This window comes from Microcaecilia unicolor, chromosome 2 (assembly GCF_901765095.1).
Source record: "Microcaecilia unicolor chromosome 2, aMicUni1.1, whole genome shotgun sequence".
Taxonomy (NCBI): domain Eukaryota; kingdom Metazoa; phylum Chordata; class Amphibia; order Gymnophiona; family Siphonopidae; genus Microcaecilia; species Microcaecilia unicolor.
This window is the reverse complement of record NC_044032.1, coordinates 610,528,633-610,556,446: the sequence shown is the minus strand read 5'-3', so window position 1 is coordinate 610,556,446 and position 27,814 is coordinate 610,528,633. Positions and strand designations below refer to the sequence as shown.

General features: G+C 43.2%; 1 protein-coding gene across 1 annotated transcript in view; it reads left to right on the top strand.

Moving 5' to 3' along the window:
* Positions 1-27,814, top strand: part of LOC115461641 — a 254,455-nt gene that overhangs the window by 159,650 nt on the left and 66,991 nt on the right. The window contains exon 13 of the mRNA XM_030191619.1: positions 23,578-23,677. Coding sequence (XP_030047479.1) covers positions 23,578-23,677 — 100 coding nt within the window. The remainder of the gene's footprint in view (positions 1-23,577; positions 23,678-27,814) is intronic.

Here is a 27,814-nt window from a genome sequence, read left to right as displayed (position 1 = left end):
CCCATGCACCTGGCACAGCTCTGTGTAGGAGACCACTCGCCCTTGCTCATACATCTGGCCTAGTTCGCATAATCCCATTTTTTCCCATTCTATATATGCCTTATCATCTGACCCTGGTCCAAATTTAGACGCAAATCTGAGATACATATGGGTATAATATGTGCGTCCTGGGAAGAACTTCTCTCTTATTCTATTCCATACCTCCAGAGGCCAGCGCAATAAAGGAGGGCTTATCTTGGTTAGTTCCCCTAGCTTCTGCCCTTGGAGCCACGGTGTTGCCTTCCTTGCTCCAGTTCATTACCTAGTTTTCCCTCCTTTTGCAGCCACATTGACAGAATCCTCAGATGTGCGGCCTGGTGATATGCCTGCAAACATGATACACCCATCCCACCTCTCTCCCTAGGTTGATACATTACTTCTCTCCTTACCCGAGGTGGTCTTTTCTTCCATATGAATGCGAACACCTTCCTCTGCAGGCCTCGCACATATCCCTCGGGGAGCGCTATGGGTAGAGCCATGAATAGGTATAAAAGTTTTGGGAGAAGCATCATTTTCACTGCGTTTATCCGCCCCATCCAAGACAGGGTGAGTCCCTCCCACCTCGCCAACTCACTAAACAGTTCTTGCGTCTTATCTGGGAAATTAGTTATGAAGAGCTCATCTAGCTTGATTGTAAGCTCTTTGAGCAGGGACTGTCTTTCTTCTATGTGTGTGCAGCGCTGCGTATGCCTTGTGGCGCTATAGAAATGCTAAATAGTAGTAGTAGTAGTAGTAGTAGCTTGCGTGGCATGTTTATCCCTAGATATCTAATATATTTTTTTGCCCATCTATAGGGAAACTGTGCCTGCAACTGCTGTAGCTGCCCTTCGGGGATATTTATATCCAAAGCCTCAGACTTATCAAAGTTTATTTTAAATCCCGAACCCCCCCCCCCCCCCCCCCCCATATTTCCGGATCACCTCCCCCAATCTCGGGAAAGCCACTAGTGCTTCCCTCAATACTAGCAGAATGTCATCCGCAAAAAGGAGGATTTTCGTTTCCAACCCTTTCCACTTTAACCCCTCTGATCTCTGGGTGGTCTCTTATTTGTATTGCTAGGGGCTCCATCACTAAGGCAAAAAGCAGGGGGGGACAAAGCACATCCCTGTCGCATGCCTCTATGTAATTTAAATGACTGAGAAAGTTGCCCGTTTACCCTTACCGATGCTTGCAGATCTTTGTAAATCAATCTAAGCCAATCACCAAAGCGCCCCACAATACCCATTCGCTCAGTAACTTCAAAAAGGAAAGACCAGTTCACCCTGTCGAAAGCTTTCTCAGCATTTAACGACAGGATGCATAATGAAGTCTTGCCCAGCTGCGCATTTTGCACCATATAGAGAGCCCTTCTTATATTATCAAAAGTCTGTCTGTTCCTTATGAAGCCCGCCTGATCTTCATGGATCAGCTCTGGTAAGCACTTTTGTAGCCTAATCGCTAATATCTTAGTGAAGATCTTGAAGTCTACTCCCAACAGGGAGATAGGTCTGTATGAGCTTACATAGCTGTGGGTCTTTCCCCGGCTTTGGTATTATTGCTATGATGGCCAAATTCCACGTCGGTGGGTAGCCTGCTTCTGTCTCCAACGAGTTAAAAACCCTCAACAATAGGGGAGTCACCAGTTTGCCAAACACTTTGTAGAACTTGTTGGTATATCCATCTGTCCCTGGGGCCTTGCCTGGGGTTAACTCCTTTATTGACTGCTCCACTTCTTTCAGCGTTGTAAGTTCTGAAAGTGCTTGTTGGGCATTTGTAGATATCTGGGGGAGATCCACCTCATCCAGATAGTGCATTATGGGCTCCTGGGCCCGTGGAGCTTCCTGTGAATACAATGTCTCATAAACATTTCTAAAGGTCGACTGTAGATATGACTCATCTGACCTTACTTCTCCTGTTTCGTCCCTTAGGCCCCCCACCCCATTTCATGTAGCATGTTGTTTCAGTTTATATGCTAGTAACCGGCTGGATTTGTTCCCAAACTCAAAGTGGGACTGGCGCTTTCTTTGCATCTGTTCAGAAATATCTGCAAGTTCCAGCTCTCTTATCTGATCCTGGAGTCCCCGTGTCTGATGTACTATCTCTGCTGATGCCTGGGTCCCCCCCCCCCCCCGCCCATTTTGTTCCAATTTTTGTAGCTCCGCCCTTAGTTTATTTTCCGCTGCATAACGCTGTTTCCAGCAGTATGAACTCAGGCTATAAGGTGGCCTCGTACAACGGCCTTGAAGCCCTCCCAGAGAACCACCGGTGAAACCTCTCCATTATCGTTGAACTGAATATATTCCTTAATATGCTTTTCTATCTTGGTTACATTCTCTGGGTCGGACAGCAAAGCATCATCTAAGCGCCAAGGGCGTTTTACTTTTGTGTACCCACAGCTTTTCAGGTGGAGGAGCACTGAAGAGTGGTCTGACCAGGTGAATGGGAGAATCTCATGTGTATCTATTAGCCCTAAAAGCGTACCATCCCCCAACCACATACCTATTCTCGAGGATGTCTGGTGGACCACTGAGTAGTGAGTGTACTGGCGCTGTGTGGGATGATCCCTGCGCCAAAGGTCTATTAATTGCCAGCGCTCTATCATATCCTGAAATTGGCGCCTATTAGTAGCAGGTACCATCCCTCTTTATCCCTGACTATCTTTTTAATTTCCCATGGCCTAGAATTTCGTAGGGCTATTAACACTCCCTTGCTCTTGGTTCCCTCAGAGTTCGAGGCAAAGTATATAGTTGGATAATTTTTATGGAAGCACAACCGCTCATACTTATGCTTAAGGTGGGTCTCTTGAATCAGTGCTATGTCTACCTGTAGGCAGCAGAGCTCCCGGAATAACAGTTGCCTCTTTCTAGGAATGTTTAACCCTTTGACATTAAGCGTTACCCATTTTATATCAGCCATTGACATTAGTTCCCAGCCTCTCATTCCTCTTTCCCATTTGCCTTCCCCATAATGTACCCCTTCCATCTCTATGTCTAACCCGAGGAATACCCCCCTCCCCTTGTGTCTTTCTCCTGCCGTACCTCCACATGGCATCCCTCCCCCCCCCCCCCCCCAAATAACCCCTTATCATTATGGTGTCCAGTGTTGTACCACTAGGCCCCAAGTGAGAAAGGAAGTGCAAAATAGATCGCTTACCGCATGTCCCAAAGATTAACTGTCAACATACATAACCAAACCATTTTGTCAATCTGAAAAGTACATTTGGCCACTGTGTTGCCACAGGTGTCCACATTCTCAGTCTCTCAAGCACCTAGTTCTCTTACTTGCTCCGGCTCTCAGGTAACTCTCATCGCTGATTGTTGCCGCTGTAGGCGTTTCGGCCCCTTACCCACTCGTCTCCACTTCAAGGGGGGGGCGCTGCATGCCACGCTTTGCTGGGTGTTATTCAGGTCTGTTATTTCTTTATCCATCTCGACTTCTGGGCAGACCACCCTCGCCTCTTCCAGTGATTTCAACTGGTGCAGCTTGCCCTCTTTATAAAAGGCCAGAGCAAATGGATGTCGCCAGTGATATTGGATGTTTAGCTCTCGCAGCAATCTTGTGAAGGGTCTTAGTTCACTTCTTCTCTTTAAGGTCGCCGCTGCCAAATCCTGATAGATCTCGATCTTATACGAGTCCAGGGTAAATTCTTGAGATTGGTGCGATGCTTTTAGCACCTGCTCTTTGAGCTTATAGCTGGAGAAGCATGCTATAATGTCCTTCGATGCGTTGTTCCGTACTGGGCCCAATGCCCTGTGTGCTCGTTCCAGTTGGACTTCCTCCTCTTTTACCGGCATTCTGCCCGTTCCAAGCAGCTCCGCCACCATCTTCTGGACTACCACTTCACAGTTCTGGTAAGTAGGTGTCTCTGGGAGGCCCGGGAACCTCAGATTGTTCCGGCGGCCTCTATTTTCCAGGTCTTCCAACTTTTCTATCTGTTGCTGCTGCACAGCTCGCACCTCCACCAATTGCTGGTCCACCGATCCCAAGACCTCGCTGTGGCTCCCCAATTGTGTTTCCATCTCTTCCAACCTCGTGCCCAGCTCACAGATTTCGCTTCTGAGATCAGCCCCCAGCGTCGCTACTTCAGTCCGCAGCGATTGTAGGTTCGAGCTGATTTCCTGGATCCAATTTTTCAGCTATGAGGGGATCTCTGTCGTTAATTTACTAAAGAAACTTCAGACTGCCCAGAACACGGCAGCAAGACTAATTTTCAGAAAATCTAAATTTGAATCTGCCAAGCCCCTTCGGGAAAAATTGCACTGGCTTCCTGTTAGGGAATGAGTTGCCTTCAAGACCTGCACCTTGATTCACAAAATTATCTATGGCATTGTTCTAGATTATATGCTAGATTTAGTTGATTTACCACCTAGGAACAAATCTAATACCACCCGATCTTATTTGAACCTACACTATCCGGACTGTTTTGGCCTCAAGTACAAATCCACATATGCCTCCAACTTCCCTTTCCTGGGTACTCGACTGTGGAATGCTTTACCTAAACTAGTTAAATCAACCCAAAATTATCTAAAGTTTAGAAAATTATTAAAGTCCATACTATTCAAAAAGGTTTACCCTCCAAATTCAACATAATCAGCTTAATCTCTTTGGTTTCAAATAATCCAGAAACACTTGAATCTACTTTCTTTACCATTCTACTGCTGTATATTATACCAAACTTTAATGTACTGTTTGTACTGTTTAATATGCCATTAATACTGTATTCCTGATTTAGCTTATGTAAGCCTCATTGAACCTTCATCCAGTGGGAAAATGTGGGATATAAATGCTTTTAAATAAATAAATAAATATCGCTTTCTCGCTTTGCTCAAAATCACTGCCCTTTGGGCTAGGCTCCATCGAAGCTGATGATATCGGCGATTTCCCTGATTCCGCCATTTTGGCCACTCGAGGCTCCGCTCTCTTCGAGTAAGCAAAGTGCGCGAAATCCGCTGCCGAAGTTTTCTGGCTCATAGATCTTCCGATCTTAAGTAAATCGGGAAGCAGTCAGTCTGGTGCACTATTTCTCATTAATCTTTGATTTGGTTTAAGCGCTAATATTCATTACGGGGAGGCGGGAGCTCCGCTCTCAAGCGTCCATTCTATTCGGTGACGTCACATCCTCCTCTCTGCCCTTTTCTAACTGCCATTTATCACTTTATAGAATAAGCTCTTATGCACACCCAGTTGAAGAATTGCTCCCTTGGTGTCCTGCTATATGTATGTGTCTGTGTATATAAATATGTGTGTGTATCTATATATAAATATAGATAGACATATAAGTATGATTTATTTTTGAGGTTAGGTGAGGGACCTGTCTAGCATCCTGGATTTGAATGCAATCCATGTAGGGTATGAAATAATATGTGTAAACCCTTATACATAGAAGCATTCCACTCTGTACTTGCTTGTATGGGGTCCTTCAATGACCTTCTTCCATTCCTATGTCTTTTATCTATTTCTTCTTGGATTTTGCTACTCACATTGATGGTGTTCCACAAATAATAATGACTCACCTTGATAGAAATAGGACAATACCAATTACTTACATTTTCATACCATAGATGATTTCAGCTAGGAATGTGATCTACTCATGGAGGAGCAGTTTGGGTAAATCTTATTTATATATTTAATCAATTTGACAACAAAATAGTCCTTCAGGGGTTTAGAAGAATAATAAAATAATTCTTTAAAAAAAAAAATTCAGCAGCGGTCAAACACAGTTCCCTCCATACCCTTTAACCCAATAAAGTCTAAAGCTTCCTTGAAAAACTTGAATAAAGAACTTGAATAAAGAACTTGCTTTCTAAACCTTAAGTACAATATTTCAGCTATCAGATCCAGAGATAGGAAATTCCACCGGGCAGGCACAAAACACTGGAAAGCTACTGATTGTGTAGTTGTAATTCATATTTCAGGATGACGAGAACTAGCTAGAAGAGTCTTCTCTGAGGATTATACGTTACATTACATTACAATCTATTCATATAGTTCGCAACAACCATCAAGTTCTATGCAGATTACAAAAAAGAGCAACTAAGACAAATCCTGAGGAATTACAGAGTAATGTCACATAACGATTAACAAGATAGAAATTTCTGAAACACAGATATTTTTAAAAGTTTTCCGAATGGGCCATGGATAGTTACAGTTTTCAACTGAACTGGCAACTTATTCCAGACCCAAGCAGCCAGAAATGAAAAAGTAGTGGAAAAAGCTGACTTCAGACAGACATTCTTTAAACTTGGATAGTGTAATAATAAAAGATTCCTAGAAATTCTAGAGTTATCAAGATTAGGAAAGGCTATTAATTCCAACATGTAAAATGGAGTAATACCATGAAGAATCTTTTAAATCATTACACATAATTTAAACTCAACCTGGGCCTCTATCGGTAATCAGTACAAGCATATCAACACAGGGGTACCTTACTCTATTAATCTGGCTGCAGTGTTTTGTTTCGACTGTAATTTTTTTAGAAGAAATATAAAGTCCTGAAATGGTTTAGGGGCTTTCTTTCTCATAGGTCTTACCTGGTCAAGATACAGGCCAGGGTGAGCTTTCAGATAGCTGGTCATCTGGTTGTAGGGTGCCCCAGGGCTCCTCACTCTCACCTCTCTTATTTAATGTGTTATTGTCATCTTTAGGATACTTACTTGAAAAGTTTGGTTATCAAGCTTATGTTTATGCTGATGACATTACGATACTGTTCCCAGTTAGATCTAAATTAGTGGATGTACTACCAGATGCCACAAGATGCATGTTTTTTTATTGTGGCTTGGATAGTTATAGTTTATACTTAATTAAGACTTACTAGATGCCTTAGCTGCCAAAGGCAGAGCAGAGCGGTGTACAGGAGTGAAGAAATAGAGTGTTTTAAGATTATATAATGTATTAGATATTTTCCTGCTTTAATTATGTCCTGAAATGCATTTCTTCTATTTGGCCAGCAGGTGGTGTTTCTTTGCTGTAAAGCTGTTACAGGGAATTGAATGTTCTTTTTCTTTAAGACAAGCAGGAAGCAAGCAGCAGTATACCTTTAAAACTTGTTGACTGGGCGCTGATTGGCCTGAAGTTTGAAATTACCCAGCAGTTGTTGCTGGTTGTTGCTTCTGTTTCAGCCTGGGAGAAGAGAGAGAGAGTTCTTTGCTGAAACCCTGTAAAAAAACCAGTTATATTTGATAACTGGTGAACAGCTATATATGTCCTGATTTCCCCAGGTACTTTCTAGGAAGTATGCAAGTGTTTAGTTTGTTTTATAATTGATCCATTTTTCAGTTACTTGTTACTGTTTGCTATTTGCACATTTGTTTGTTCATTCTGCCTGTCTGGACTGATAAAGAAGGTTTGTGTGTTGGGTCTGTGAGTAGGGAGTGTGGCCCCTGTAACCTAAAAATCACTGGGGATAATTTGAGAGCAGGAGCCTCACCCAGAGGCGGTTGTGACCACTTGGTGGGAGGAGGATACTAGTGTAGAGCACAAACAGCACTGCAGGCAGACCTGAACTGTGCAGGGGATAAACCCTCTAAGTGGCCGCCAGGTAACCCCAGGTAGGTGGCTAGGTGTTTTCGCGACAACAGGCTAATGCATAGGCGCTCCGTATAAGAGGCTTGGGGAGGCTAAGCCTCCCCAGCCCAGCTGTGAGCTTCGCGGCGGCCCCACCTGCCTCCCTCTCCAAATGTACCCCGAGACACCCGACGACGAAATCTTCTGCTGCCGCCGCTTCTGTTGAGCAGCGCAGCGGCAGCCGCTTCTCTCGGAGCCAGCATAACAGAAGAAGAAAAAGAAGCGCGGGGCCGCAGCAGCGTTCAGACATGCGCTGTCGGCTCTGCCGGTCTCTGCCCCGTGACGTCAATTTCCCGTTCCGGGGGCAGAGGACCGGCAGAGCCGACAGCGCATGTCTGAACACTGCTGCGGCCCCGCACTTCTTTTTCTTCTTCTGTCAGCTGCTGTAAAGAAGCCCGGGCTGGAGGGAGAGAAGAGAACATGTGGAAACGGTAGGAGGAGAGAGAAGGAGAGCAGGGGAGAGCCAGAGAGCGATAGGGAAATAAAGAGGGGACATGGAAAAGAGCAGGGGAGAGCCAGGGACATGGAAAAAAGCAGGGGAGAGCCAGAAAGAGATGGGGAGAGAAAGAGGGGCCATGGAAAAGAGCAGGGGAGAGCCAGGGACATGGAAAAAAGGAGGGGAGAGCCAGAAAGAGATGGGGAGAGAAAGAGGGGCCATGGAAAAGTACAGGGGAGAGCCAGGGACATGGAAAAAAAGCAGGGGAGAGCCAGAAAGAGATGGGGAGAGAAAGAGGGGCCATGGAAAAGAGCAGGGGAGAGCCAGGGACATGGAAAAAAGGAGGGGAGAGCCAGAAAGAGATGGGGAGAGAAAGAGGGGCCATGGAAAAGAACAGAGGAAAGCCAGGGACATGGAAAAAAAGCAGGGGAGAGCCAGAAAGAGATGGGGAGAGAAAGAGGGGCCATGGAAAAGAGCAGGGGAGAGCCAGGGACATGGAAAAAAGGAGGGAAGAGCCAGAAAGAGATGGGGAGAGAAAGAGGGGCCATGGAAAAGAACAGGGGAGAGCCAGGGACATGGAAAAAAAGCAGGGGAGAGCCAGAAAGAGATGGGGAGAGAAAGAGGGGCCATGGAAAAGAGCAGAGGAGAGCCAGGGACATGGAAAAAAAAGCAGGGGAGAGCCAGAAAGAGATGGGGAGAGAAAGAGGGAACATGGGCAGGAGAGAGAGAGAGAGAAGCTGCTGGGGAGAAACTGGGGGAGACCCTAGCTGTCAGACTGAGAAATGCTGGCTGGATGAAAGGAGGGAGAAAGAGGAAAAATGCTGGAAGGAGGGAAGAAACTGGTACGGAGGGAAAGAGGAAAGACACTGGAAGGATGGGGTGAGAGAGGACATGCTGAATGGAAAAGGGTCAAGAGAGAGAACTGTCTAGAAGGAAGGGGAGATAGAGGAAGACAATGGACAGAAGGATTGGGAGAGGATAATGGGTGGAAGGATGGAGAGAGAAAGAGAGATGACACTGGATGGAATGGTATGAGAGAAAGAGGGAAGGTACTGGACATGGATGGAGGGGAGTGAGGAGAAATGCTGGATATGGATGGAGGGAAAACTGATGAATTTAAGAGCTGGATCGGGATACTGAAGGATAGGGACAGGGCTACAGATGGTAGACAGGACGCATAAGGACACAGGAGGATGGTGGACATGGTGAGAGAAAAAATATCAAATGGAAAGAAGACACTGCATAAAACAGAAGACACTGGGACCAAAGCGAATAGAAAAACTAAATGATCAGACAACAAAGGTAGAAAAAAGTATTTTATTCAGAATTTATTAACTGGAATATGTCAGCTTTTGGAAATGTGCATCTGTGATATTTTGCATATAAGTTTCAATTTTTCTAGTATTGCTCCATGCTGAGTCTGACTTCTTGAGGTAACTTTCCAGTTTTGCCTTCATATCTGTTGTGTCATGTGGTTTTCATGTGTAATCAAGGTGCAGTATTCTACTAGTGTGTAGTATTTACAGCCCATTTTGGGTTTTTTTTTTGTTTTCACTAGGTTGTGTACTGGTGTTTTAGAGCCCAGTGTAATTACAGTGCTGCCTTTCCACCCATAAGGTTGTAGCTCGTCCTGTCCTTGGAATTAGTGCTGTTATGGTTTGCTAAGGTTATGAGTGTGTTTTTGCACAAGTTTGTGTATAGTGTTTTGCAGTGGAGAGATTGTGTATTGGCCTTACTGAGGTGGCACCAAAACATCAGAAAGGGTTTTAGAGCCTAAATCATGACACACTACCTCTTGAAGGATCTACATATAGTCGTTCATAAAAGGAGCTCATTGTGAACACTATCCACCCTAAAAGGGTGTTTTGTGGCTCTACATGAGAATTGTGATATTATGATCCCTTGTTTCATATTGTTGACGGTCTGCATTTTCCGTATGGGTGGTATATTGGTTTATTAGGGTCTGCCCAGTGTTATGGTACAGTAAGGTTCTGAGTGTGTTTTTGCATAAATTTGTGCATAGTGTTTTACAGTTGAGCAATTGTGGTTAGTACATGCTTTGAGCAACCACTTTATTCTTTGACATATGATACATATTTAATATCTAAATGTAATAAAAGGTATTAATTGTGACTTATTTTTACTTATTTTTTTTCTGTGTTGTCAGACAATTATGGATGTAAGCCCCGACCCTGGCCCACCCCTAACCCCGCCCCCTTTAGCCTCCCCAAACAGTTGGGCCACCGACCGCCTATGGGCTAATGCATAAAAACATAAAGTAGAAAAATGAAAAAGGAACTCCATTAATGATAGGAAAGAGAGAAATTCATTCTAGAGGAAAAGATTTGAAATCTTTGAAAGAGAGTTCACTTTGGAGGGAGAGGGGGAAGATTATTCCACACATAAGGGGAGAGGAATAAGAAAGCGCAGTGCCTAGTGGAATCAAGATGAGCAAATCTGGGGCTTGGAAGAACTAGACAGTGGTCAGTTAATGAATGGACTCTAGAAGGTATGTAGGGAATGGTGAGCCTATAGAGCTAGTCAGAGGTACCTATCCTGAAAGCCTTAAAAGGTGAGCATCACTATTGTATATGTGATCCAGTACTCTATAGATAGCCAGTGGCAACATTTGAGTAGCAGAGTTGTGTGATCTGATTGGATAATATAACATACACGTTAGAGATATCAATTAAGATTTTGGGAGTTATCATTGATTGCAGGATGACCATGATGGAACAAATAAATCATCTGACAAAGAGCTGCTTCTGGGTAATGCAGAAACTGAGAAGAATTAGAAAGTATCTCAATCATGAGCCATTTCAATTGGTAATTCAGTCCTTAATTTTGAGTTAACTGGATTACCGTAATATAGTATACTTGGGGGTAGCTATAAGTCTCTTAAAACGTTTGCAGATGATACAAAATACTGCCATTCATCTGTTTTTTTTTTCCCATTAAAAGTTTCTTCACCTGTCAAGCCATTCTGTGTAACAACCATTGGCTCCCAGTCAAGGCCTGAATTATGTTTAAATTAGGCAATTTAGTATTTAACATATTATGTTTAAATCTCTTTATTATTATTCATTTTAAGTACAAATACACTGTGCAACTAACATTGACAAAGTTCCTAGTATTAAATCAATGTACTAAAATAACAGTTCAACATTCAATAAACATTGCAAAAGTTAGAACTGATCTGTTTCTAAACTGTAAATTGTAATTAGGCTCTTTCTATACTTAATGTTCTGATTCTTATCCTCCCTCTCTCGCTCTCTCTCTCTCTCTCCCCCCCCCCCCCCCCCCCCACCATCTGTTTCCCTTTCTTTACCTAATACCCATTTAGGAATGTGTGCTATGCAATTTTAACTAATATGAACACTTTAAAAAATTACCCTTCTCCCTCTATCTCCCCCCTCCCCTCCTTTCTCCCCTCACAAGTGTAACCAGTATGAAAAAATATTTTTTTATTTACCTGGCCCCAAAGGGAGCTGTGGGGAGGCTCCAGGGTCTGTGTTGGGGTCGGGGGTGGGTTCATCCCGGGATTGTGCATCTGGAGCAAACTGCGTCGTTCCAGATAGCCCCTGGTGAAAAGAGAAGCCAGGGATAAGGAATTAGGAAAAGCCCCGGGCTCCCTGACGCCTGCAGGAGCCCGGGGAATGCTGCTGATGTGGGCGCAACGTCAGCATGCACGCTGACGTCACTGATGATGGCGACGCACGCGTAGGATCCTGTTTGAGTCCAATGGCTCTGGAGTTGTCCCGGAGCATTGGGGTACACTGTGCCACCAATAATTCATTAAAATGTGCAAGGGGGGTTATTTTTGACCCAAGGAAGGGTCTAATTAATAAAATAAAGATATCGCCGTAATTGGGCGTTGTGCGTGATTCACACATGTGCGAGGCTCGCACATGTGGTGCATTTATAATTAATTTTATTCCAAAGACTGCTGGAAAGTGCAAGAGGGGGGTGGAGGCATCCTTGGTTGCCAGGGTGACCTGAAAACGGCACGAATTTCAGCGCAGGTGCAGTTACGGTCAAAGGAGACTGACACTTGCAAAATTAAAAAGCAATAAAAATACATTTTTTAAGTGTTTGCATAAGTTTTAATGGTAGGGGTTAAGTGCATGAAGCCTATATTTGCTTGCTATGGGGTTAGTTTAATTATATGCAAATTAGTGCGATTTTATGAAGTTCCAGTTTGGCTATTTGGGGGTCAATTTGAATGGAACTTTCCATAGAATAGACATTAGGGCATTGCTCTGATTTGAGTTGTGTAATTAAAATCCCAAAACGAAGGTTTTATATAGTGTTTTTAATCCAAAATGCATAATAGAATGTCAGTATGGAAATGTGTCCTCAAATGGAGCTTCCTGATTGGCTGCACTTGCTGCCCAGATCATGTATTCCAAGCCTATCTATTCTCAGTTGTTCTATCATATAGAGCCTCCAGGGCTTTAAGGTGGGCGGTCAGGGTTGTATCCAAGCATACAGTATTGTTTTTATACCAAAAAGCATAGTATATCTTAAAAACGTTTTAAGACCTTTTGGTCAGGTGCCGTATTTTCATGTTGATCAAATAAAAGCAGGGGATGTGTGGAAATTCAGTGGCCCCACCATCTAGAGAAGATCAAAAATAATGCCTTCCAAAATCTTTTAAATTGTAAACAATGCCAAAACATATGTCCCAAGCCAAACCAATTTTAGGACACTTCCCCTCTGTAGAAATGCCAGCTCGTCGTGCTCGATGCAGAGAGATATATAATCTGATAGCAAATTTGTAAAGTGTCTCCCTATGTTGCATGGATATCACATGTCCATGGATATAGGCGATACACTCCTGCAACAGACTTTAGGGAACTTCTACTTCTACCTCTCGTTTCCATACTGATGCCATCTCTCTATAGTATATGTCAGCTGTGTTATCTTTCAGATATCTGTGATGATATGAAAGAGGTACTCCCTGCGTTCCACCAAGAGTCAAGGCCTCTGACAACATCTTGTACCTGAGGCAATGGAGGGTGAAGTGACTTGCCCAAGATCACAAGGAGCAGCAGTGGGATTTTAACTGGCCATCTCTGGATTGCAAGACCGTTGCTCTAACCACTAGGCTACTCCTCCACTTGGGGAAAATCCACTATTTCCGGGACAAGCAGCATAAAATGTCCTGCACCTTTCTGGGACCCTGCCAGGCACCCATGACCTGGATCCGCCACTGCCGGAAACAGGTCGCTGGGCCCGACGGACCCTAGTTTCCTGATGGCAAATTATATCACTCTTACTCCTCTGGAGTGTTGTTTAAGTTTTTGATATCTTAATTGGTGAGGTTATCCTACATGAAGCTGCTATCTACTACCATTTTGTAAAAGGTTCCACCACATGTGCAAAACCCAAGGGCACCCAACCTCACCCCTAAGGAAAGATATACCAACATACTTTCCCATATTCTACAATGTATGCATCCATGAACAGACATCCATTCCTGGAAGTAATAAAATAAAGAAAGCGAGAAGAAGGGAGAGAGAAAGGGGGGGGGAAAAAACTTCTTTATTCCCCATATTCCTATAAAATTTACATTCCTCTCTTGCATTCTTCATTGATCTCCTCTCCATTGTATCTTCCCCCTCCCTGCCCACCGCGCCACCGGTAGCCAACAAAGAATCAACCACTTTAACATGTGGCCGAGTCTCTAGGATCACGAGCTCTGCCGGTGGCCCTCGCTCCGCCTCTGCATACTCAAGATTATTCATCACTAAGCGATCGGGTAAATCTGATAATTATTATGCTAATTTCCTTCTGAGATTCCTAAACGGAAGGAATGCCCAATTTAAGGGAATATTTTGTTTTGACATGGATTAGTTGTCTTGTGAGTTGTATCTCCGCCGTATTGGAGATTACACGTGGAAGGTACACCCGCCCTTTTGCTTAGTAAACTCTTAATGATTGGTCCAGTATCTTTTCTTATGTTCTATCCAAATAAGGTAACCAGCCCTGAAGTGTCTAGGTGGGTACTTTAAAATAAATGTATTCTTAACTATTATGTCTTCATCCTGCCATGAACTGGGACCTGTTATATTACACATCTGAAGATTTATTTTAAAAAATATAAAGGTTAACAAGTAAATTTAACATGAAGGCAATGTAAGAAAAATCTCAGTCACTTACAAAGTCCTCATGTCCTGCCAGTGCGGCACATAGCAAATATCGTCACTTATAAAGAGGGACAACTTTACAGTTTCCATTTTAATTACCAATCTTCCTTTATGCGTTGATTATGTATGTACGCACTTGAATGTAAAACCATGTGCGACTCTATAGACCGGAAATGGCAAGCGCCACTATGGCAAATGTAAGCCACATTGAGCCTGCTAATAGGTGGGAAAATGTGGGATACAAATGCTACAAATAAATAAAATAAATTATAACGTGGACAAATAAAGGCTATTTTTAGATTGCATGAACTCTACTACTACTACTATTTAGCATTTCTATAGCACTACAAAGCATACGCAGCGCTGCACAAACAGAAGAAAGACAGTCCCTGCTCAAAGAGCTTACAATCTAATAGACAAAAAATAAAGCAAATCAATTAATGTGTAGAGGAAAGAGGAGAGGAGGGTAGGTGGAGGCGATTGGTTACAAGTGGTTACAAGTCAAAAGCAATGTTAAAGAGGTGGGCTTTCAGTCTCCGCCTTCACACGCTGCTTTGTCCAGGGCGAAGAAGCCCCTTCTGTTTTCCGTAATACTTTAGAGGTTTCAGTTTCTTGCACACTTGTATACTCCCTGCTTCCTCCATTTTTCATTAAATCAAGATGTCTCTTTGGAAATATCATGGGCAACTCAGAGTTATAGTTACCAACTGTCGTTAGCATAGGCCAACTCAAGTTATGTATCCATAATATGCAAAGATATGAGTAAGGAAGCTAAACACCGTCATCTGTGGTTGTTTCTATACTGGTTATAAATTCTTATGCTGCTGCAATATTTTCAAAGGATTGCCAGCGGCCATTTGTATAGACTTTTTAAAGTTGCTGGATAAATCAGCATAAAGCGGTAATGCTTCTCATGAAGAATGGAGCACAGCGATGTGAATCTCCTACGCCTTTCTTGCAGCAAAACCGAATAGTCTTAAAAGATTTTTATAGGTTCCCCCACGTATTGCAGTGAATCTCATTTTTGTCGATACCCCTGGAGTATCTCTTCTTTATGCACATAATTATGTACCTTTATTATCACTACTCGGGGCCTCCATCTGCCAGCTTGTAGTCTCCCGATTCGATGTGCTCTCTCTGAGCACAAAGACCCCAAACTGTCAGACAATGCAAATTCCTTTCAGATCCATTTTTCCTGCTCAGAGACAAGCACTCGGTCCCCCACGGTTTCGGGAATTCCTATAATCCTCAAGTTATGACAACAGGTCCTGTTTTCTAGGTCCTCTAACTTCTCCGTGTGCTCTTTTAAGTGCTTTTCAAGGGTTGTGAGAAGAGCAGAGGTATGCGGGGCCTGGTCCTCTAATGTAGACACCCTTGTTTCCAACTCTCCGCCCTAACGTGTTATGTCTGCCAAAGCGTCTCCGTGCTAGATAATTGTTCATTATTTGGCCAAACCTAGGCTCCAAAACCTTCCGCACCGCAGCGGTAAGTTGCTCTAGTTGCAGTTCAGTGAACAGTGACTCTGTCAGAGGATGCTCCTCCATCTTGGATTCTGCCGGTTTTTGTTTTTCCTTAGTTTTCCGTTGTCCTTTGCTTGCCATTTCACCATTAAGTGCACATTAAGTGCACAAAGATATCTGTCCATGTGTTCTGGGGTAAAATAAGATTAGTTTCTATGTACTTAGCGAGGATTTCTGAATTAAACAATCAAAATCAGAGTGATCCCACCAGTATTTAACATATTTTATTTATTTATTTTTGTTTTGCTCACACCTTTTTCAGTAGTAGCTCAAGGTGAGTTACATTCAGGTACACTGGGTATTTCTGTGTCCCTGGAGGGCTCACAATCTAAGTTTGTACCTGAGACAATGGAGAGTTAAGTGACTTGCCCAAGATGACAAGGTGCGGCAGTGGGATTTGAATCTGCCACCTCTGGATATCAAGACTGGTGCTCTAACCACTAGGTCACGCCTCCACTCCATATGAAGCTATATCAGGTTATATGCAGACACTAATATGCAGACAGGTACTTGGGAGACTGCACCTGGTACGACATTTTAGTTTGCTAACATTCCCTAGTCCCAAAGGTGTCCGTTGCTGGAAATTATTCCAGACAATTATTACATATCAAGCAGCAACATTTTGGTCACAACTTCCTAATGGGATTAAAGCTTTGTCTAATTTTGGCAGTTTTAAGAAGATGCTTAAAACCCATCGTTTTAGGAAATATGTCTTCAATACAATGAATTAGTTTATATTCTTATTGGCAACTTCATATATGATCTAGATGTATGGTCTAGTTTTTCTTATTGTTATCCACTTTGAACTATTTCTGGTAATAGCAGACTATAAATTCTGAAACTGTAACTGTTGGATGCCCAAATATTAGACTTTGAACCACCAATTTGAATGCCCAAGGTGTCAACATATTTCTAATTTTCTGCAATTTCTTCATCAAAAAGTAGATTAACATAAGAACATAAGCATTGCCTTACTGGGACAAACCGAAGGTCCAGCAAACCCAGTATCCTGTTTCCAACAGTGGCCAATCTAGGTCACAAGTACCTGGTAAGATCCCAGAACAGTAAAACAGATTTTATGCTGCTTATCCTAGAATATGCAGTGAATTTTCCCAAGTCCATCTTAATAATGGCTTATGGACTTTTTTTTTTTTTAGGAAATTATCCAAACCTTTTTTTAAACCCTGCTAAACTAACTGCTTTTACCACATTCTCTGGCAACAAATTCCAGAGTTTAATTACTCGTTGAGTGAAGAAATATTTCCTCTGATTAATTTTAAATTTACTGCTTAGTAGCTGCTTTGTATGCCCCCTAGTCCTAGTATTTTTGGAAAGAGTAAACAAGCAATTCACATCTACCTGTTCCACTCCACTCAGTATTTGATATCTCCTGTCAGCCATCTCTTCTACTACTACTACTACTATTAAACATTTCTCTTCTCCAAGTTCATTTTTTCCTTACCAATGTAGAGACTGAGGCACAGTATACAGTCGAAGAAAAAAATTGAGAGAGTGTTGTTTACCAACCCATAAGCCTCTTTATTGGTATAATCACCATCTTTCTAGCTTCCCTGGTCAACCTTTCCTCAATGATGCCTCCTGCCCACAAGTCCCAGTTCACTGAGAACGCAGACCTGGTTCCAAACTCTTTCCCCTGTTTTTGGCAGGTAAGGTACCTGCACACAATCTTTTTCCCTCTGTTTTCTGCTTCTTCATAAGAACATAACAAATAGCCATAACTGGGTCAAATCAATGGTCCATCAAGCCCAGTATCCTGTTTCCAGCAGTGGCCAATCCAGGTCAGAAGTACCTGTCCCACATCTTGGAAAAGAAAGGGCTGAGGGGAGATATGATCGAGATCTATAAAATCCTGAATAATGTAGAATAGGTAAAAATTAATTAATTTTTTACTCTTTCAAAAAGTACAAACACTAGGGGACACTCAATGAAATTATATGGAAACACTTTTAAAACAAATAGGAGGAAATATTTTTTCACTCAACGAATAGTTAAGCTCTGGAACTCTTTGCTGGAGGATGTAGTAACAGCGGTTAGCATATCTGGGTTTAAAAAAGGTTTGAGCACGCTCCTGGAGGAAAAGTCCATATTCTGCTATTGAGTCAGACATGGGGAAGCCACTGCTTGCCCTGGGAATGGTAGCATGGAATATTGCAACTATTTGGGTTTCTCAACAACATTCTGAATCAGCTGCACAGCGTTGTCTTCTGCACATTTGAACAAGCTAAGTAGTCGCTTTCTGCTTTTGTTCTTAGTTTGGACATTATGTCCTCTTGGTAAGAACACCTGTTTTGTTTTTTGGTCTGTGTATGTTTTGGTATAAAAAAGGTTAAAATGACTATTGAATAGTGGAGACATTTGAGGCAAGTGATTGATTAAACTTTAAGGGGCCAGGTCTTGAAATAGCTGTGCACTGTAAGAGGGGAACAAAGACCACTCCGCAGAAGTTAAAATAAAAAAGACAAACAAATAGAATTAGTGTAAACATGGCAACAAAACTAATTAATGTGTGAATACGTTAACACAATATATTTTGTATCCAAATAGTGGAGCGACAAAGGAGCATCAGATAATTACAAAGATGAGCTATGGGACCCAGCAACACCCATTGTACAATTGTCAACGTCTAAAATATCAGTGGTGTCAGCATGGCAACATATGTGTGTGTGTGCTGGCACATAGATATTTCAGAAGAAACACGTATGTATTGGCACATCTGCCACTTTAGAAATGTACACGTGTCTGCTTCCCTAAGCTGTCACATCATCCGATATAGGGGCCGTTTTACTAAAATGCTGTTAAATCTGGGCTTAACGCATTTTAATGCAAGACTTTCCAGTGCGCTAAGGCCAGATTTAACATGGCACTGGTGTATGGCTTTTCTGTTTTTTCCTATTTGCAGGCTGTGTTCTAATGTTCCCATTAGTGTACGTTTCCTGAAAAAAAAAACAACAACGCTGTTTAGGAAGTGGTAAATACTCCCCCGTTAACCCTGCATTATCCAGTTATGTGCGCTAATCATAACGCACTAGCAGGAAAACGCAGGAATGCCCTTACTCCACCCGTAATGCACTGCCTCTCAAAAATGTTTTTAAAAATCACTAACACACAGGTTATCGCGTGCTAACAGATAAATTACCGCAAACACTTTAACTGTTTTCGCTTGCTAACCTAGGATTAAGGGCTTAGCACCCTTTTTAGTAAAAGGGCCCCGTAAGTATCACTTTTGGGAGTTGAGGGGGTAGGGGACAAAAACTCTTGGGAAATTAAGAGGGTGATGTCCTCTAATCCCTTCACTTTTATATAACCTAGGCGTTCCTGGGTTGCAGATATAATTCTTGCTATTGATCTCGGGGGAGATAAACACGCATTCTCCTTCTGAAATGCATGTGTATATTTTAGCCTGTCCCTAGTCCTGCTCAAAACACACTCAGACCATGCCTCCTTTCAATTTGCATATATTTGTGATTTAGACATGTATGTCCCGGATATTGATGGGCTGGGAGGAAGTACAAGAAGTGGAAGGACAGTGGTCCAGGCTGAAAGAAGCTATAAATAGGGCCACGAACCTTTATGTAAGGAAAGTAAATAAAAGCAAGAGAAAAAGGAAACCGATATGGTTCTCCAAGCAAGTGGCTGAGAAAATAAATGCTAAAGAGTTGGCATTCCGGAAATACAAAAAAACTAAAGGAGAGGAACACGAAGAGGAATACCGGATGAAACTGAAAGAAGCCAAGAGAGAGATACATTTGGTGAAAGCGCAAGCGAAAGAACAAATGGCTAGAAATGTAAGGAGGGGTGACAAAATTTTCTTCAGGTATGTTAGTGAAAGGAGAATGACTAAAAAGGGAATTGTGAGACTAAAAGATACTGCGAACCGCTTTGTGGAAAATGATGAAGAAAAAGCAAATTTACTAAATAGATACTTTTGTTCTGTTTTCACAAAAGAAAATCCTGGAGAAGGACCGTGATGGACTGGAAATAGTACAAATGAGAATGAAGTGGATAGAGCACCGTTCACGGAAGAAAGTGTGTATCAACAACTTGAAAAGCTAAAGGTGGACAAAGCCATGGGACCGGACGGGATCCACCCCAGGATATTGAGGGAGCTCAGAGAGGTTTTGGCGGGTCCTCTTAAAGATTTGTTTAATATATCCTTGCAGACGGGAAAGGTTCCGAGGGATTGGAGAATGGCGGAGGTGGTCCCTCTTCACAAAAGTGGTGATAGGGAAGAAGCTGGAAACTACAGGCCGGTAAGCCTCACTTCGGTTATTGGAAAAGTAATGGAAGCGATGCTGAAGGAAAGGATAGTGAATTTCCTGGAAGCCAATAAGTTGCAAGATCCGAGACAACATGGTTTTACTAAAGGGAAATAGTGCCAAACGAATCTCATTGAGTTCTTTGATTGGGTGACAGGAGAATTGAATCAGGGACGAGCTATGGACGTAATCTACTTAGATTTCAGCAAAGCTTTTGACACGGTACCCCACAGGAGGCTCTTAAATAAACTGGATGGGCTGAAGATAGGACCTGAAGTGGTGAACTGGATTAGGAACTGGTTGACGGACAGACGCCAGAGGGTTGTGGTGAATGGAATTCGCTCGGAGGAGGGAAAGGTGAGTAGTGGAGTGCCTCAGGGATCGGTTCTGGGGCCGATTCTGTTCAGTATATTTGTGAGTGACATTGCCGAAGGGTTAGAAGGTAAAGTTTGCCTATTTGCGGATGATACTAAGATCTGTAACAAAGTGGACACCCGGGAGGGAGTGGAAAACATGAAAAAGGATCTGAGGAAGCTAGAAGAATGGTCTAAGGTTTGGCAATTAAAATTCAATGCAAAGAAATGCAAAGTGATGCACTTAGGGAATAGAAATCCACGGGAGACGTATGTGTTAGGCGGGGAGAGTCTGATAGGTACGGGCGGAGAGAGGGATCTTGGGGTGATAGTATCTGAGGATTTGAAGGCGACGTAACAGTGTGACAAGGCGGTGGCTGTAGCTAGAAGGTTGTTAGGCCGTATAGAGAGAGGTGTGACCAGCAGAAGAAAGGGGGTGTTGATGCCCCTGTATAAGTCGTTGGTGAGGCCCCACCTGGAGTATTGTGTTCAGTTTTGGAGGCCGTATCTTGTTAAGGATGTAAAAAGAATTGAAGCGGTGCAAAGAAAAGCTACGAGAATGGTATGGGATTTGCGTTACAAGACGTATGAGGAGAGACTTGCTGAACTAAACATGTATACTCTGGAGGAAAGGAGAAACAGGGGTGATATGATACAGACGTTCAAATATTTGAAAGGTATTAATCCGCAAACAAACCTTTTCTGGAGATGGGAAGATGGTAGAACGAGAGGACATGAAATGAGATTGAAGGGGGGCAGACTCAAGAAAAATGTCAGGAAGTATTTTTCAGGGAGAGAGTAGTGGATGCTTGGAATGCCCTCCCGCGGGAGGTGATGGAAATGAAAATGGTAACGGAATTCAAACATGCGTGGGATAAGCATAAAGGAATCTTGTGCCGAAGGAATGGATCCTCAGGAGCTTAGTCAAGATCGGGAGGCGGGGCTGGTGGTTGGGAGGCGGGGATATTGCTGGGCAGACTTGTACGGTCTGTGCCAGAGCCGGTGGTTGGGAGGCAGGGCTGGTGGTTGGGAGGCGAGGATAGTGCTGGGCAGACTTATACGGTCTGTGCCGGGGCTGGTGGTTGGGAGGCGGGGATAGTGCTGGGCAGACTTATACGATCTGTGCCCTGAAGAGCACAGGTACAAATCAAAGTAGGGTATACACAAAAAGTAGCAAATATGAGTTATCTTGTTGGGCAGACTGGATGGACCGTGCAGGTCTTTTTCTGCCGTCATCTACTATGTTACTATGTTACTATATTTAAAATCAGAATTTAGACATATATGAGATACATACATCTAAATGCTGTTTATGCACATCCAAATGACGAATAAGATTTAGCCACCATGGCAGCTGAATAAATGCATTTCCCAACAAACCCCTGAAGCAAGCGCTGATGTCAAAACACGGCCTGTGTCTGGTCTTATAATAAAGATTCACTTGCTATCCTATTTTTGGGTTGCTCTTAGTGCTTTTATTTTCCCCTGTTTCTTTGTATATAGTATTCAACATCCTATGTACTCATTGCTCAAGCCAGGAAGGAAAATACAAGTTGAACAGGGTCAGGAATAGCAGTGAGCCTCAGCATACCCCACTCCTGCACACTGTGACCTGCAGTGCATTTTTTTGTAGCTTAAAAGGTGCCGGTACTGAAACGCCAGGCCACCTTTCAGGGGTGGCAGTGATCACCGAGGGACCCATCCCACAATAGGCAGGCCCCCTGCAACCAGTCACAGAATCTATGACGAGGCAGAACTGGTGTTTAGGGCCTGAGCTCTTTCATTAAAATTTTAGCAGACAATGAAAAAGGTGCCAGTATTCAGTACCCCCAAGTACCCCCTCAAAAAAAAACCCTGGTGATCTGTCCTGTAGAAAAGAATCAAAGCTGCACAACATGGTATCCCTACTAGTAGGAGGTATTTTCATGCTCTTTGCACTCTGCAGAGATCGTGCGTACAGAGTAGGCTAAAAGACCACAGCCATCAACTTTAGTTTAGCTCAGGAAAATGTGGTGATTCCCAGCATGACTCTCAAAAGAATACGGGGTTGTTATTCAAAAGAGTTTAACTGGGCAGGAGAGGCTCCTGTCCAGTTAAACCCTGTGGCACTGACTGCTGCTATTCAATCACTATAACGAAGAGCCCAGTAATAGTTTTTGGCAGTACACAATACTTCTTTAAAAAAAACGAGGAAAAGACCTCAAAACACCCAAACGCTTTACTTTTTATTTTCAGCGTCTTCAGCTGGGGTCGTGGTATTCATCATTGGTCGTAAAAACCTCGTCGCTTATTTTTGTATTTATTTTAACACTGTTTAATATATTTCTTCAAATTTTTTTTTTCCTTTTAGTTAAAATAACCATTTCTTTATTCTTGGACAAGAGGGTCTAACTCATTTGACCCAATATTTATGATTGTCTTTGCACAGAAAAATCCTTTTTTTCAATAACTTCTGAAGCAAAAAAGTCAATCACTGATTTGTCACCCGACGGTTTCCTCAGGGGCTGTGCATCGACATTTGCGACAAAGTGAAACGGATCTGGCCACCGTCGGGTGACAGATAAGTGCTCGACTCGCGCAGGTCCACTTTTCAGAGCGCCTGCAAAAAAAAGGCCTTTTTTGGGAGGGGGGGGGGGCAAAAATGGACATGTGTCAAAAATTGGCATGTGTCCATTTTGAGCCTGAGGCCTTACCGCCACCCATTGATCGCGTTAACCAGACGGTAATGGTCTATGTGCACCACTTGCCAATTACCGCCCATTTTTGCTGTGTGTCAGAAAATAAAAATTATTTTGCGGACACTCATAGCGGATGTGTGTAAAAAATGAAATTGCCGCCCGGACCACGCAGTAGCCTGGTGGTAACTCCAAATTGGTGTATGTTGGGTGTGTGTAGGCTCCTATTTGGCTTAGTAAAACAGCCACTGAGTTAACCAGGCAGTGGTTTGAATATTGGCTGGTGCCCGGTTAACTTCTGGGTCAGCACACATACCTGGATATTCAGCGCCAGGAGCCGTGCATTGCCCTGGCATTGAATATCTGGGGTTAGCTCAGCCCCTGGCTGGAAGCAGCTTGCAAGCCACTTTCCACTATGATCTGAATAATACTCCGTAAAAGTTTTTGTATATCTGTTTGGTGTGAAAAATAACAAGGTCAGACTGAAAGAGGATTGATTGTGAATGTATGTACAGTAAAGGTAACGTTCCCTACAATGCATTTACCTTTGCAAGCATTTATAGTAGTTCTCATATTTTGAATCCAGGGTCCCAGGGAAGCTGTTGTATGGCTAGCTGTGCACCACAGACAGAAGGCGGCACTGGAGATCTTTTCAAGAGAGATCGCGCCTGCTGGCACTGGAATGGGTAAATCGTATTCCTCTTTTATATGTCACTAGGTGAATGCTGTGAGATAACCTTGTCATTATGGTGGTAATTGTATAATGAGCCATTTAGCTTAGAATTCTATAATTTATGCACCTCTATGCTACAGGGCTAGTGTAATTGTTTGTACCTTACTAGCACTGATGTTGCATACATTCTCTATAACATTTTTACTCTGGGGAAACCTGTGCAAAAAATTGAAAATTCTGCATACTTTATTTGTAATTTTTTTGTGCAGAATTCTATTATAAGCGCTGGTATCTCCCCCAGGCATGAAACACCCCCACCCCCACTGCAGTTTTCCATGCAAGCCTCCACCTCCTTTCCATGGTGCACAAACACACACCACACCCGCACTCCAGCCCCCCTCCCTGCACCCACACTCCACCTTTTTTCCAGGCCCCTCTGCACACACACCATCCATATTTTTCCCAGACCCCCTCCCTGTACATACACGATTCATATTTTTTCCAGCCCCTTGCCTGCATCCACACTCCATTCACCTTCCAACCCCCTCCGTGAACTCACACTTCATTCACCAGTTTTTACAGCCCTCTCCCTGCACCCATACTCCATCCACTTTTTTTCTAGGCCCCTCTGCACACACACCATCCATATTTTTCCCAGCCCCCCTCCCTGCACACACATAGGATCCATATTTTTTTCCAGCCCCTTCCCTACATCCACACTCCACCTTCCAGCCCTCCTCCGTGCACTCACACTTCACCAATTTTTAAAGCCCTCTCCCTGCACCCACACTCCATCTACATTTTTCCTGACCCCCCCCCAATGTAACATAGTAACATAACATAGTAGATAACGGCAGAGAAAGACCTGCACAGTCCATCCAGTCTGCCCAACAAGATAAACTCATATGTGCTACTTTTTGTGTATACCTTACCTTGATTTGTACCTGTCCTTTTCAGGGCACAGACTGTATAAGTCTGCCCATCACTATCCCTGCCTCCCAACCACCAGCCCCGTGTCCCACCACCAGTTATGGTACAGACCATATAAGTCTGCCCAGCACTATCCCCGCCTCCCAACCACCAGCCCCGTGTCCCACCACCAGTTATGGTACAGACCGTATAAGTCTGCCCAGCACTATCCCCGCCTCCCAACCACCAGTCCCGCCTCCTACCACTGGCTCTGGCACAGACCGTATAAGTCTTCCCAGCACCATCCCCACCTCCCAACCACCAGTCCCGCCTCCCACCACCGGCACACTCACCAGTCCAGAGCAGGAGGAGCTACAAAGCCGCATATCGGCCTGCTTTCTGCTCCTCTTCTGTCCTGGGCCTGTCTGTTCCTTTGAGCTGCGCGGCTTAAAAGAACCACCGCAGCAGAGGAGGAAGCAGCCTGACCTACAGCTGTGCAGCTCCTACTCCTACATGCTGGACCGGTGTGTGTAGGGAGGGTGGGAGTCACTTTCTGGCTGCCAATATCTGTTCCGCTCTGCCTGCAAAGGCAGACTGTACAGAATTCTGTACAGGAACGGCAGAATTCTGCACAGTCTATGGAGGTGGGGAGTTCTGTGCAAATTTGGCATTACGCAGTAGCACATAATTCCCCCAGGAGTACATTTTGCAGCAGTTCCATTGAATGTTAGCCAGTGCTCCCATATGGAAAGCTGTGATGAAGGTGTATAAACTCATGAGTTGGGTGTGACAGCTGTTTATTCTTACAAGTAGTACCAAGACTAGGGGACACTCCATGAAGCTCCTAGGTAGCATTTTTAAAACAAACTAGAGGAAATATTCTTCACTAAATGAAACTGTGGAATTTATTTCTGGAGGATATGGTGAAAGCAGTTGGCTTCAGCTGTGTTTAATAAGATTTTGGCAAGATCATGGAGGAAAATCTATCTCTGAGTATCAACAAAAGGAATGGATCTACTCTTTGGGATCTTGTTGGGCATTTGTGACCGGGATTAGCTACTGTTGGAAACAAGATATTAGGCTTGGACCTTTGGTCTGACTTATGTTCTCAGGGGGTCTTTTACAAAGCCGCACTAGCTTTTTTAGAGTACGGTAAAAATCAGCTGATGGTAAATGCCAAGACTCCATTATATTCCTATGGGCGTCTCCGTGTTTACCGCCAGCTGATTTCTACCGCGAGCTAAAAACGCTAGTGCGGCTTTGTAAAAGGCCCCCTAAGGTAGGTGTAAAAAATCATTCACAAATTAAGTGCTGTTTTTACAAAGCTTTAAATATGAAGAACTACATAGAGAAAACACTTTCCCAAACAAACAAAATAGCAAAAAAACGTAAACCTGGTCCTGATTGCACTGTTCGGCTAATCATCCTCCCTGTATTCATCTACGTGGAAAGAACATTTTAGAGTAGATTTCTTATGTGACTGTATTCTTACATAATTGACATTCCTGATATTCCCTGTTTTGCCTGTTTACAGAGATATGGTTAATGCAGGGTTTGTTGATTTAAAGTTGTGTTTATAGAAGCAGGGTCAGTGAATGGTCACAGTCTGTAATTTATAATGATGTTATATTCTAACATTTGCAAAACTTGTCACACTCCTATGTATCTATTATCTATTTGTCTATGTATAAGTTCTTTTCCTATAGATACCTTTATAATTTAGTGTCTAAGGCATATAAATCTGTTAGCCACTTATCAATTTGCATGACAAATACTGGCAGCTGTTAAACAGGAAAGAGTCCTTATGTGTAATAATCTTAGACGGTGTGACGTTTGCCAGTCAATGTAATAAAGCAGCTGGGAAAGCTAATAGTATGCTCGAGTACTTAAGCAGAGGAGTTGTTTGTTTGATTTTAATATACCAGAGATCATCCTGGGTATCTACATGGTTTGCAATAATTTATAAGAAGCATATACATATAGGAATATTTAGAGAGCCTCAGAGTTTAGGGAGGTTTGATAGCACTGTGCCCATAGCCTCCCTGCCAGGACCTCTCAGGAATTAAGGAGAAGGTGCTAATGTTTGTACGGCAGCCTAAAAAAAATTCATCTTTAGGCTACTCCTTTAAAGGAGGTTTCCAACCTAAGGTCAATTGAAAGGTCCTCCCATCCTTCTCTTTCTATCTGTCCTTAATTTTATCCCTCCTTACCCTTTCTCCCAAATTACACTATCCCACCCTGTCTACCCTCTTTTATCCTAGTCATATATTATCTAGCTTAACTTATCATACACTACTAAGCCCAACTTTACATTGTTTTACTACTGTTTTATTAAAATTCTATTAACTTTGTATTTCAAATTACTATGTAAGCCGCATTGAGCCTGCATTATGTGGGAAAGCGCGGGGTACAAATGTAATAATAATAATTCCAGAGAAAAGGGGCCACAGCCTGAGGGGCCCTTTTACTAAGCCGCGGTAGGCTCTATGCGCGTGCAGTGCGCACCAAAATGAGACTACCGCCAGGCTAGCACGCCCTTCTGGCGGTAATTTCAGATTTGGCGCACGCCCATAACACCTCGATGAATTATTTATTTATGTCCACTTGGTGCATACCAACCGGTCACCGCGCATGTAGCGTGTGAGTCTTTACTACTTGATCAGTGGGTGACATTAAGGGCTCAGGCCAGTTTTGGGCGCACGCTAGTTTCTTTTTTACCGCAGGCCCTTTTCCCATCCCATTAAAAAAAAACCCTGTTTTTTGTAGATGCAGTAAAAACTGGCCCGGCGCGTGCCTAATACATGCTCCTACACTACCGCAGGCCACTTTTTACCACAGCTTAGTAAAAGGACTCCTTAGAGGACAAATGCCTAGTGGATTTGAATCAAAATTTGTTTCGAGTGGAGATCGTTAGGAGCTTTTGCTCTGATGATATGAGTATATGAGACAGGGTATATGAAATGAGAGAACGTGAAAGAAAAAGTGGAAGATCAGAGTAGTAGATGTGGAGCAGCATTTTAGAAAAGATGCCCAACTGAGAAAATGAACATTCAAGTCTCTTTGTCAACCTATTGACAACTATTTCTCATTTAGTTACAGCCTGTTTTAAAATGCATGAGAAACGAATGTTCAGGTGCTGGTTAAGGCCAGCAGGAACATCCATTTTACAAACTGAAATTTCCAAACTATGAATGGGGCAAAACCAGGGATATTGGCATCTTTGTGGCAACACAGAAATGTC